Source organism: Neoarius graeffei, chromosome 16 (assembly GCF_027579695.1).
Source record: "Neoarius graeffei isolate fNeoGra1 chromosome 16, fNeoGra1.pri, whole genome shotgun sequence".
Classification (NCBI taxonomy): Eukaryota; Metazoa; Chordata; class Actinopteri; order Siluriformes; family Ariidae; genus Neoarius; species Neoarius graeffei.
This window is the reverse complement of record NC_083584.1, coordinates 38,328,876-38,342,763: the sequence shown is the minus strand read 5'-3', so window position 1 is coordinate 38,342,763 and position 13,888 is coordinate 38,328,876. Positions and strand designations below refer to the sequence as shown.

Here is a 13,888-nt window from a genome sequence, read left to right as displayed (position 1 = left end):
TGAATGAGCGAAGCTGTGTGCCACTGCTGTTTGGGACATTACGTGTGTGAAAGGATGAAATGTTTCACATAGCCTAACATTTTGAGATTTATTTCTGAGAAGCAAGATATTTTTCTTTCTTTGTTATCGCTCTTTGTTTTCACAAGTTAAAAGTCGCCTGGATTCCAAAATGAAAACGAACGGTTATATACCAAATGAATGTTCTTGTTCTGAATACTGAAGAAACTGTTGTAGGTCTAGGTTATGTTCTTGACATGTTGTTCATTGACTCACTCATTCAAAGGCTTCTTGAGGCTAAACTTTAGTTAACCAGACTTGTTAACCGTGATGTCTGATGGATTTTTTCACCATGCAATTGCCTATTTCACCATTGCTTTTTCTCGATTAAATAGGTGTTGATGGATATAAAGTTTTATCGTTCAATAGTATTTCTAATTGTGCCACTGTCATTATTTAAGTTTCTGTGTCTAGTTAGACAGGCTGAGGGGGTGAATTTGCTGAGCGCAGTTGACAACAGGCAGGGGTGGGGCCTCAGGGGCCTCGGGGGGGTCTGCCCAGGGCCTCGGCAAGGGTTAACGCGGCCCTGGGTGTTTCCGGTATGTAGTGTTTAGTACCTACAAAAAGTGGTCCAAGGAAGGATAACCAATGAACAGGGTCATGGGTGTCAAAGGCTCACAGATTGGCATGGGGCACGAAGGCTAGCCCATATGTTCCAGTCCCACAGATTAGCAACTGTAGCACAAACTGCTGAAAAAGTGAATGCTGGCTAAAACAGAAAGGTGTCAGCATTAACTTTTTCAGTGTTTGTCCTTCCTGGCAGCTCAAACCAATCTTGCCTGGGTTTCCCAATAGCATTGCAGCACAATGAGCATCATTAAATGGTAGAGCAAGCAACACAATGAACACTCTCTCTCCTAGTTAAGATGACCTTTGCATTAACAGGCTTTTGGGAAATCCATCACTGGTCGTTTTCCTCTGCCCTCTCTTATCAACAAGGTGTTTCCACCCACAGAACTGTCGCTCACTCAGTGTTTTTTTTTTCACCATTCTGTGTAAACTCTAGAGACTGTTGTGTGTGAAAACCCCAGTTTCTGAAATACTCAAACCAGTCCATCTGGCACCAACACCCATGCTACAGTGAAAGTCACAGAGGTCACAATTTTTTCCCATTCTGATGTTTTAAGTGAACATTAACTGAAGCTCTTGATTTCTATCTGCATGATTTTATGCATTCTACTGCTACCAAGAGATTGACTGCTTAGATAACTGCATAAAACAGCACGTGTATGGTTGTACCTCATAAAGTGGGCAGTGAGTGTACAACCGCTAAATAAACACAAAAGACACACAAGTACCCAATCAGGTGTTTTATTTTGAACAGAGTGGCATATTAGTGACAGAATGTTGCCCCCATATACACAAACCAAATGAGGAGAAATAAAAACCTCTGCTCTTAAAAATGCGCACGTATAAAACACAATGGGCAACCTTCAGATCAAAACCATGCTGGCCAGTGATTGGCACACAAACACAGGAAGGCCCGCCTTGTATTTGGCCATGGGTAGAAAGTGACAGGTTAAAGTAAATGGTGGGGATAATGGCAATCAGCCAAACAAAATTCCACTGAGATAAATCCATTCAGGCTAATCACACAATGACCACCAGACATTCCCAAGTGAATAGGTGTGTGTGTTGGTGTTGGGAGGCATGTGGGTGGGCATTTCTGTTGTGTTGGCATGTACAATATATATATAATTCAGTGAAAGTGAGTGCATGTCTTTTTTTAATCCTTGTATACCATTGTAAGCTTGTAGCCATCCTGGAAATAGCTATATATGTTTAAAAATGTGAACAATCAAAAACATCTTGATCCCTGAAATATGATCAAATGTAGGTTGAGTATTTCTATAAACTGAACTAATAAACATGTTAATTGTGAAGGCAAACATTACTATTTATGATTGATTTCTGAGATTGTGTAACAATATTGTTAGTGCACGAGGTCACAGAAGGTGCAGATGTCTACGTGGTCATAAGGACTTTCTCAAGAACCTAGTTATAAAGCACACTTTGTCTTGTGTGTATGTGTGTGTCATTAGTTTTACTAATGACAGTGGTAGGAGGTGTTTGGTAGGTTATTTTATGAAGTGAGAAATCAGTTAGTGCAATCATTTTATCCAAAAAACATAAAAAATATTTATATTGGAGTGTCTTGCCTTCCAGTTTAAATTATTCTGCTAAATGAATAAATCCTACTCCATGAAAAAAAAAATCCATCATGATGGAATAAATGTTGAAGAGGTAAAAACATCGGGCAGATACATTTCAGTCAGCACATGGGCACATACATGCACACACAGGCATGACATGATCATACAGATTAGATTATAATCTTAAGAATATTCAAGCTACAGGTGCACTGATGTGTATTACAATCTTAGAGGGATATACATCCACCACACATGCTTACATTGGCACCCAAGATTTTTTCCCACAGGCTTTAAATCAGGGGGGCAGACTCTAATCCAGGGTGTGACAGCTATATGTGTTTTCTCTCTTCTAGTACACCAAATGTAACTAATGAAGCCACTGATGATTAAATGATGAACTAAGTATGTAATAATGCTGAACCTTGTTGTGGTGTCTGACGCCCCTGCTTTAAATGAGCTCACAAGCACTCCATGATTTGTGTCCTTGGATGCTCTATTGATAGAACTCTGAAGTATTACTGCTCTATAGTACTGTGGCGTACATATAAAATGGGTCGGTTGTGTTAAGAATGTGGTTCAGTGCAGTGCAGGGTATTAGAGTCATAGCCCTGTCCCGTTCATGTCCCTTCATAGTGATATTCGTTAGGTGACCGACCAGTGATTTGCTACAGTGGGCAGTGAGGGATATATTTACGCACCACTCGGTGCTCTAATGTTGTGCTATGGTCTCGCTCATGTTACCCATCACTGTAACACATATGTTATGTGATAAACATGTAACGCCACATAGAGGTGACTACAGGGCTTGTTAGGGTTACAGTAAGGCCAGGCAGTGGAAATCTGCATCAGTGTGTGTGTGTGTGTGTGTGTGTGTGTGTGTGTGTGTGTGTGTGTGTGTGTGTGTGTGTGTACATTCTCCCTCAGCAGCACTGGAGGGTGACAGCATTATTGGTGTGTCAATGTTAATAGCTGCATTATTGCTACATCATGCACTTTTATCTAACTCTAACTGCGCAGCCATTTTCTTTTATTGACCTCAGCGTACAGCACTTTGACACAATGTTGCAACATATTCAAAAACAACCTGACAAACTCTTACGACCTTCTCTGGAATCTCAAAATAGGTCCTGGGTTTTTTGGGTTTTTTTTTTTCCCCAACAAAATAGGTAGACTGCATTTCAGATTTTTCAAGTGTAGGTCATAAAAAGAATTTTCCCTGACACCCAATTATTTTTGTTTAGTGGACCGAAAACTACTAAATTCGAATCACAGACTTCCATTTTATTAGTTTTTTTTAAATAGAACAATTAATGAATTTAGGGCCACGTGGCCCTAAATTCACTATTTTTTCCTACTTCACCATGACCCAATTCAAAATACTACATCATGCATCACGTGGTGGGCTTTCCCCGTTCGCGCAAGGCATTGTGGGATACAAATTTGAAACAGGAGAGAAAAATGGAGGACTTGAGTGTGCGAATGAAATGTGAAAAACCAACTACACTAACGGAAAGTGAGAAGAAAAGGCGTTATGTTGCAAAGGAAAGGAAACGCAGGACCAAACTAATAAATATCGGCGGTCAGCGAGCACCTCGATGTGATTAGCTATTCATTTAGTGACAGAATAATGTAACTGTAGATGGCAGTAATGCAACACTGTGGATGCCAGCTGCCATAAAACCCAAAAGAAGAAGGTGAACCTGCACATGCGCACGCCCTGTGTCCGAAATCACTCACTCATTCATTACTCCTTACTCACTATATAGGGAATTACTATACAGAGGACTATATAGTGAGCTCATTGGTAAAATGAAAAAAACGTTTTTAGTTCGTCCCACAGTTAAAACGTGCCAGATCAGGCGGCTGGTGGATTTTCAAAATAATAAATACATGTGTGTATTTTTGTGATAAATACATATTATACTGAGCATATTTCCCACATTAATCAATACAAAGTACCTGCATCCAGTTCTTTTAAATCAAGGCTGAATACTTTCTTCTTTGCCGCTGCCTTTTATTAAATCAAATTTGAGACTTTTAATTTGATTTCTTTCAGCGTGACCGCAATGCATGATGGGACATATTGCTTTGGTTAGTGACCATCAGTTGTACACTACTTTTCATGATGCATTGTGGGATACTTTGAGTGCACTATATAGGGAGTAATAATCCTCACTGTCGTTTCGGACAGCACTACAAAATGGTGTCCTCACTAGATAGTGTCCTATATAGTGAGTAGGGAGTGATTTCAGACACAGGGACAGACTTCCTCTGTCTGCTTGACTGAGCAAAGTGGGCGATTTCATGCAAATTATTTGCTGAAGAATCCCCTCAAATTAAATAACTTCCCAGCCACAGAATGGCCTGATATTTTGTGAGATATTACAGAAATAAACATATATCTCAATGACCAAATTTCAGAGGGAACCAAATTTCACTGATTTTATGAAATCGAAAGACCATCTAGCTTTAAGATGAATTTTCTCATCCACCTGAACCATTAATCCTTTTGCCTATTAGATTTAAATCTAACCAAAACACATATTCATTTCCTGACGTCCCTGTTATCCCAATGCTACAGTCCATGCCTTCTAACTCTTACATCATTCATAGGACAGGACCACTGGACATCTAATGGTATAGTATTGTATGTGAATGTGGCATTTTGTGGAGTGAAGTGGCATTGAGGAAGTGAGACACATTCTTGTGACCTTGTGCTTTTTACCTGATCAAACATCAATAAAATACTGAAAACATGAGCAATTTTTTTTGTTTTTTGTTTTTTAACTGAAGTAATGGACAAGAGGGTCTGTTATGTTAAATAAAATCTCTACTTAGTTTGTTGATTTTTTTTTTTTTATGGGACTGATATTTTTCCAAAGTGATATACGTATGTATGTGCGCACACAGATGTTTACTATGTAAAAGGCATAATTAAAAGCATGATAAACTGAAATTTAAAAAAAGAGTTGATATTTACACCAGTAAAACTTTTACTGCACAGCTAAATAGAGATCCTTAACTATTAATATTAATCATTTCTTACCATCCATTCAGAACTGCTGATATATTACCGATTATTTTTTACTATTGATAACTAATTGTCTTTGTACAGAACGGAGAAATTGCTAATCCTGTTTCTTTGCATGCGCACCATCACAGCAAATCTTTCCTTAATGTTTGTGTGCTGTGCTAATAATATTTTTTCTGCTTTTAGGCTCAAAGATACAGTTCTCGAGCCATTGAGAACAGCCTTGCTGACATACACTCACCAGCAGAGGGAGTTACACCACGTGCTTGTGTGTGTGTGTGTGTGTGTCTGTCTGTCTATGTGATTGGGCTTACTAAGGTCAGAGATGGAAGCAACTTCATGGCACCTCAGCCTCTCTCTCTCTCTCTCTCTCTCTCTCTCTCACACACACACATACACACACACACACACACACCACACCTTTCTATGGTCATGCTCAGCTTCTAGCACCAGGGGAATGGAAGGCACAACACGACCCTTGTGAGAGAGGCATGACCTTTGTAGAATAGCACGGCCTCAAAATTCCTTCTCCACTTGTCTGTCTTTCTGTCTTATCTTTTTGTTTCTTTCCCTTGACCCTCTCTGTCTCACCATGACCTCTGTCCTTTTTGCCTTCCTCACTCCCTCTGTCATACTTCTTGACTTCCATGCTCAGCTGGAGAGGAATATTGTGCATTTATAGAACATGTGTCTTTACAAAAGGTTTTATGTCATAATTTGATAGAACAACAATCTTAAACATATCAATAGCAACGTGTACTTAAAAAAAGTTTTTTTCTTTTTTTTTTGTATGTATGGAGTCCCTATCCCTCCCTAGCAGATCTCCAAAATTCTGTCCAAAGCCTTTTTTTTTCTTTTTTTTATTATCTTTTTTTTCCCATTCAAAAGAAAGTCCTAAGTCCGTAGAGTGACAGGCACTCTCATGGAAAAAGGAGGGAGTCAGGAAAAAAAAGAGATAGAAATGACAAAGAAAAGAGGGTCAGAGGAAGAAGAGGCGAGAAGGATGGAGGGATGCAAAAGACTGTGGATTTTAGGCGTAGAATTCCTCCTGCTTGTCTGGTTTCTGATAAGTGACTGTGGCTTGTTTGGGTTCTTCCAGAGTGTAGCTGCCTTCATCCTTCTTTTTCATCCGATATACAAGTAGCATGACCAGGAATGCAGCGAAGAGTGCGCCAACTACACCTCCAACAATCACCGCTAAAGAAACAGAGAGAAAATAATTATGTTACTGATTAGAGCACATACAATAGAAGTTACAGGGTTTTTTTTATTTTGTACACTTAATTATTTTCACAAATTCTACATCTACACATGTTGCTTTTATATGGTAATACTTAAATTTGAATCTATCCTATGGTACAGCTGCAAGTGCAGCCCATGCCTTTAACTAAATGTCATAGACTGTAGAACTGTAATGGGGAGAACTCTGACAGTAGCTTCTGCTTTTCCCCATTGATACTCTAAGTAGACACTGTTGAATCATAGATAGAGACAGGGAGGTGGTGGGGATGGAAACTCTGTCACAAGTACAGAAAGGACAGATGGTAATGTATAGGAAATTAATTAGGAAAAAGTTGGAGCTTCAGTCACAGTCTTCCTCCCAAACTTCAGTTATACCACTTATGTCATGCCCCCCCCATGTGGTCATCTGCCAATTCCCTCCCATTAGCCAACTCTCAGTTATCACATGACAGCTACTATTGTGAGGGTTGAAGGCAAAAGTACTTCCTCCCATGAAGCCAGACATCAGATCTTTTTGAACTGCTGCTCATGCTGTGTCACAGGGCGGCGTAACACACTTGGAAGAAAGTACTATCTGACCTCTTCCACACAAATTAGCTCATAGATGCCCATGATTGGTTAGTATTGCCCTGATTGACAGGAGAGAGGGTATATGCCATCCTTCCCGCACAGCGAGAATGGACAGTTTTGCTTTGTAGATTCCTGGCTACGGATGGCTGTGGCATCATCAAGCACCTTCTTTTCTTTTCTTTTTTTTAATCGGTTTGCAATAAATCTCCAGATTTATTTTGAGGAATTAAACATCACACTTTTTTTTTAAATGTGCTGCACTCAGTAGCCAGTTTATTAGGTATTTACCTTGTAGTTATATTCATTGGCCCTTTTATCCTGGTAAATACTGTCACGATGCAGGCACTTACGGATGTATGCGCAGAAGAGTGATGAGGAGCAAACAGTAACAGAGCCAAAACGAGAGATGAGAATCAGAGTCGTAGAACTAGTGAAGGTCAGGTGATCAGCAAACAGCATTAAGGGGGAAGACAAAGAGCGAAAACGGAAAATAGAGAAGCAAGAGTCAGATGAACGAGAGCCAGTCAGAAAACAAGGCTTGGTATGAACTGATATAGGCAGAACGATACTTCACAATGGAGTGGTGTGAAAGAGAGGTTTATATAGGCAGAGGGACTAATTGGAATGATGAGTGACAGCTGAGTTCAATAATCGGGAGACAGGGGGCACTGTGAGTTCTGGGGAGTGTAGTCCACGGTTTCTATGTTTATAGTTTGGACAGTTTCAGTGGGTTTATTGACAGAGCCCCCCCACCCCGAGGAGCTCCCACTGGGAGCTATAGTCTTTCTAGGACACCCCCTACCTCTGGGTGCAGGCTTGTCTGGGTGTAGAGCATGGAATTCTTGCTTGAGTAGCAGATCTAGGATGTCTTTGGCTGGAACCCAGCTCTGTTCTTTGGGTCTGTAACCCTCCCAGTCTACCAGGTATTCAATCTGCCCTCTTTGACGTTGAGAGCTGAGGATCTTGTTTATCTGGTAGATGGATTCACCTTCCAAGTCAAGAGCTGGATGTTCTTGTCTAGGTGAGTTCTCTGCGAGAGGTCCCCGGATGGCAGGTTTGAGGTAGGACACATGGAATGTAGGTGACAGCCTGCTGTGAAGGGGGAGTTCTAGTCTGTATGAGACTTCATTGATGCAGTCCAGCACTTTAAAAGGCCCGATAAAACGTGGCTGGAGCTTTCTGCAGGAGTTGGGTTCCCTGAAGTTTCTAGTAGCTACCCAAACTCTGTCACCTGGGTTGTATGTTGGAGTTTCTGCACGGTGCTTATCAGCATACTTCTTGTATTTGGCATTGATAGTCTCGATTCACTGGTGGACCTCCTCTCATATTGCCTGGCTATGAGAGAACTACTCTTCGACGGCTGGGACCTGGCTGGGTGTGTCGTCCCAGGGGAACAGAGGCGGCTGGTAGCAGAGTATGCACTGGAACGGTGTTAGTTGGGTTGCAGAGTGCTTGAGGGAGTTTTGTGCATACTCAGCCCATGGAAGGAAGCGTGCCCAATCCCCCTGGTTGCGCATGTGGAAGATCCTCAAGAAACAGCCGATTTCTTGGTTGGTTCTTCCGACTGGCCCGTTAGACTGAGGGTGGTATCCAGATGTCAGACTCACAGAAACCCCTAGGACCTCTAGAAGCGTGAGATGAACTGGGAGCCTCGATCACTTACAATGTCTTCAGGGAGACCATAGTATCGAAAAACTTGTTGAAACAATACTTCTGCTGTTTGGGCTGCGGTGGGAATGCCGAGTAAGGGAATCAGCTTGAGGGCTTTGGAGAAGCGATCAGTGGTTACCATAATTGTAGTGTTATCTTGTGAGGGAGGAAGGTCGGTGATGAAGTCTATGGCTATATGGGACCAGGGTCTCTGAGGCACAGGGGAGGGGACAGAGTATACCAGCAGGTGGAGTTCTGGGTACTTTGGCTTGTGCGCAGACTGAACATGATGTGATGAACTGGTTGATCTCAGTGAGCATGTTTTCCCACCAATATTTGTTCCGAAGCATCTGATGAGTGCGATGGCTGCCTGGGTGTCCTGTGGCAGGTGATGCATGTGCCCACATGATGAGTCTGCTCCTGAGTTGTTTGGGCACATATAGTAAACCAGGTGGAAGATTATCGGGAAGTTGTTGGGGTTGAGAGTTTCTGATTTCTCTGTCTAGGTCCCAAGTGATGGGCTGGATGAAGCATTGAGAAGAGAGAATGGATGGGCAGCGGAGTCCTGATGAGAGGGCACAAAGATTTGTGAAAGGGCATCAGCTTTAGTATTCTTGGAGCCAGGGTGGAAAGAGATGGTGAAATTGAATCTTGTGAAGAAGAGAGCCCATCTGTAATGACGAGGGTTTAACCGGTTGACCTTCCGTAGATATTCTAGGTTCTTATGGTCTGTTAGGATTATGAACAGGTGATTGGCACCTTCCAACCAGTGGCGCCATTCTTCAAGGGCTAGCTTGATTGTGAGTAGCTCCTGATTCCCCACATAATAATTTCTTTCTGCTGATGAGAGTTTCCTTGAAAAGAAGGTCACTGGATGAAGTTTCTGTTTCTTCCTGAAACATTGGGAGAGAACCGCCCCTACCTCCGTGTCGGAGGCATCAACTTCCAGGGTGAAAGGCTTGTAAGGATCTGGATGCTGTAGGATGGGGGCACAGGCAAAGGCTTTCTTGAGATGACAGAAGGCTTCTTCTGCTGCAGGGTTCCATTGAAGGTGCTTGGGTCCCTTCTTGAGAAGTGCTGTCAAGGGGGCGGCGATTGAGCTGAACCCTCTAATAAACTGGTGATAGAAGTTTGCAAAACCTAGAAAACGGTGAAGGTGTTTGATGGAAGTAGGAATGGGCCAAGACGTAACTGCAGAGACCTTTGACGAGTCCATACACACTCCCTCAGAACTGATGATGTATCCAAGGAAGGAGATATGCGTTAGATGGAACTTGCATTTTTCTGCTTTAACATAAAGAGGATTCTGGAGCAGGCATCGAAGAACTGCTCTTGCATGGTCTTGATGATTTTCTTTGTCTGGGAAGTATATCAGGATGTTGTTGATATATGCAATAGCATATTTGCCCAGCATGTCCCGTAGCGCATCGTTGATAAGACACTGGAACACACTAGGTGTTGAAGAAAGGCCATACAACATTACCCGGTATTCAAAGTGACCGGCAGTAGTGCTTAACACGGTTTTCCATTCATCTTCCTTTTTGATCCTGATGAGATTGTACATGCTGTGTAAATCAAGCCTGGAGAAGATTTTTACTGATCCAAGTTGTGGGAACAAGAGGAAGTGGATAAGGGTATTTCACTGATACCTGGTTCAATCCCCTGTAGTCAATACATTGGCGAAGACCCCTGCCTCGTTTTTCTACAAAGAAGAAGCCAGCCGAGGCTGGAGACCTTGAAGGGTGGATGTAACCCTGCTTGAGCACCTCCTGAATGTACTCCTCCATAGCTGCTTGTTCTTTCTGAGACAGAGGGTATATACGCCCCCCAGGTAGTGACATACCTGGCAGGAGGTCAATCGCGCAGTCATATGGTCTGTGAGGTGGCAAACCACAGGCATTTCCCTTGCTGAAAACCCCCTTGAGATCCAGATAACATTCGGGAATGTTGTCCAGAGTGTCCGGCTGAGGGCTCTCCACGGAGGTGGATGCGAGAACGACTTGAGGACGAGCAATGCAGCCCTGAAAACATGCAGGTGACCACTATAATGTCCTTGTTTTGCCATGAAATTAGGGGGTCGTGAAGCTGGATCCAAGGGTAGCCAAGGATGAGATTGTGACTTACGGTAGTGGTGACGTAGAGTGAGATAAGCTCTGAGTGTATGGCACCCACTTGGATGCAGAGAGGAGCTGTGTGAGGGGTGACAAACCCATCTGCTATTGGTCCTCCATCGATGGTCCAAATGCTGAGCGCACTGTGAAGCGGGGTTGTTGGTAAGTTGAACTTCTGAACGATTGAGTTGCTGATGAAGTTCCCCTCTGCCCCTGAATCAATGAAAGCAGAGAGGATATGGGTAGAAGTAGCCAACTTTAAAAGTACTGGAACCTTGAACGATTTGGAATTGAACCTTCTTATTGGACTTACGTTGCGTGGATGATCCTCTGTAGGAGATGAGTGAGAAGGACAAATGGGACAGCACTTGAGCTGATGTTCAGGGCTACCGCAGTAGAAACACAGACCCTCCTTCCTCCTCTGCGCACGTTCAGAGTGAGTTAGGCGGGTGTGTGAGATGTCCATGGCAGAACTGTCCTCTGAAACTGAACCCAGTTTACCACTCTCCTGTAGGGAGGGTCGATGCGCCAAGAGATTACCAAGATGAATCGCGAGGTCAATGAGAGAATCGAGTGTGAGTTGTTCATCACGGCAGGCAAGTTCACTCAGAATCTCAGGGTGCAAACCTTGGTGAAATACAGCTTTCAGTGCAGGAGCATTCCATCCACTAGCGGCCACCAGTGTTCTGAATTCCAGAGCATACTCAGCCACGCTTCTGGAGCCCTGTGATATGGTGAGTAAACTTTCACCTACTTCAATTCCCTTGGAACATATATATTCCAATATAATATATTGGATTGGTTCGGGGTCAAAAACTCTTTTGAACAGAGTGAGAAATTGCTCATAAGATTTAGTTGGCTCGCCGCCTTTACTCCAAACTGTGCTGGCCCATCGCAGCGCTTTTCCTGTAAGGGAGAAAAGGAATTTGGTAATCTTATGCTCGTCAGACATGGATACATGGAAGTGGTGAGAGAGGCAGGTGTGGTAGAGAAGGATGCGGAAGACAGGGAACAATGGAGACGAAAGATCTGCTGTGGCGACCCCTAATCGGGAGCAGCCAAAAGAAGAAAAAGATGCTCATTAGACATGCTAGGCATAGCAGTGAAGTACATGGAACATTGGAGAAGGAAGCCTTTACAGGCGAGCAGATCTCTGGCAAATTTCTCTGGAGCCGAAAGTTGTAGCCATGGGCTCGGAGATGACTCAGAATGCATTAGGAGGGCCTGCGACATCACGGTTGTTAGTTGGGCCATTCTGGTGTTGAGGTCGGTTAGCATCTGCTGATGCTCTCCTAATAAGCATCTAAATGAGAGCAGTTTGCATCGCCTCTTCTGCTACATCCATGGCGGTGAAGTGTCCTGTCACGGCGCAGGCACTTACGGATGTATGCACAGAAGAGTGACAAGGAGCAAACAGTAACAGAGCCAAAACGAGAGACGAGAATCAGAGTCGTAGAACTAGCGAGGGTCAGGCGATCGGCAAACAGCGTTAAGGGGGAAAGACAGAGTGAAAACGGAAAATAGAAACACAAGAGTCAGAAGAACGAGAGTCAGTCAGAAACCAATAAGGCTTGGTATTAACTGATATAGGCAGAACGATACTTCACAATGGAGTGGCGTGAGAGATCCGTAGATGAGTGACAACTGAGTTCAATAATTGGGAGACAGAGGGCGCTGTGAGTTCTGGGGAGTGTAGTCCACAGTGTCCATGTTTGTAGTTTGGACAGTTTCAGCGGGTTTACTGACAAATACATCTACTATAGACCACGGGCGATTGCTCTAAGACAACGAGGGAGGCTCAGCCTCCTCTAAAAATGACGAACATCGTGTAGGATGAATTGCGCTAGGCTTATGTTATAGCCGACCTTATAACATTGCTATTTCAGATCCAGAATCATAGAAATATATGTGCTCAACCCAGCTACAGTGCGAAATCATTCCGTTATAACTTTAATGTGTGCGTGAGTTTTTCCCCCTCATGACAGCGCGATGCAGCCCAGCCTCAGTGGACTTCAATGGCATTTGGGAGCTATGCGCTTTTCAATATCAAAATGCAAGACGGTTATTGGACAAATACTGCGAAAATGCCCGCCTACGGACTCCGAGCCTCACATGGGAGGGACATGGCAAAGCTTTCTGCGAGGAGACTGGTGATTGGTGAAAGCGGCCGGATATTTTCTTTGATTGACAGCTCGTTTCAAATATAGACAGGCAGCGGTGAGTTTCAGTTCAGTCTCATGCGGATTCGCAAGTGCTGTGGTGTATTGTAAGAGATCAGCTTACATTTCGATTTCATTCATTACATACGGTTTCTACCAGCTTTTTTAGTTTGTATATATTTTCATTGTAAATAAAGTGTACATATAGTGCTGTCAAGTTTGCTATCTTAGTTCCAGAAATTTCGTTTATTTGAGTGACTGAACTTGAACTTGAGGGGGGCTAGTCAGCTAGCAAGAAAGCTGCGCATGGATGCCAAGCATTGCTGATTTAATTTTGGCGAAGCCATTTGCCAGTCTTCCTTTCGAGGAAAAAATTAAAATTAAAGAGCAGGGTAGACCAACGCCTCAAATTGACTTGGTGAAAAAGGTAGGGAATAATACTCGTTCCTTTCAGCTCTCCTGGTACGAGAAAGTGAATTGGCTAACAGCAAGTGACCCACATCAACAACAGTAAATAGGCTACTTTAGTAATATGTCATGGATGGACCAAAAATATAGAATCTATTTAAAATGTTTATGCTGAGTATATTATATTGGAATATATATTTTCTGGATATGAATTAAACACAGCTACAATTTGGAAAACATTTTTAAACAAAAACACAGCCGAGAACATTTCACACTACAAACCTGGATTAAAAGTGAAGGGTTATCAAAATTGTCAATAAAACATTTGTCAGTCAAAATAAGTAAAATATAGGGAAAGTGTCATTGAATGAAATGTGTGGCACCCAGTTCTATGTTTGGCTCCCCAAGGTCAGTGCTTGTGCCTATTCCAGAACACTCTGCTGTTACTGCTGAGGTTCCTGACAAAGAGCTGCTTTCAGTAATGATCAATTTTTAAACAACATGCCA

The 13,888-nt window shown here is 42.8% G+C and overlaps 1 protein-coding gene across 1 annotated transcript in view; it reads right to left on the bottom strand.

The window, feature by feature from the left end:
• Positions 1 to 1,352: 1,352 nt before the first annotated feature.
• sdc3 (syndecan 3) overlaps positions 1,353 to 13,888 on the bottom strand; it is a 58,541-nt gene continuing 46,005 nt past the window's right edge. The window contains exon 5 of the mRNA XM_060942917.1: positions 1,353 to 6,438. Within this exon, the coding sequence (XP_060798900.1) occupies positions 6,272 to 6,438 (167 nt within the window). The 3' untranslated portion in view covers positions 1,353 to 6,271. The remainder of the gene's footprint in view (positions 6,439 to 13,888) is intronic.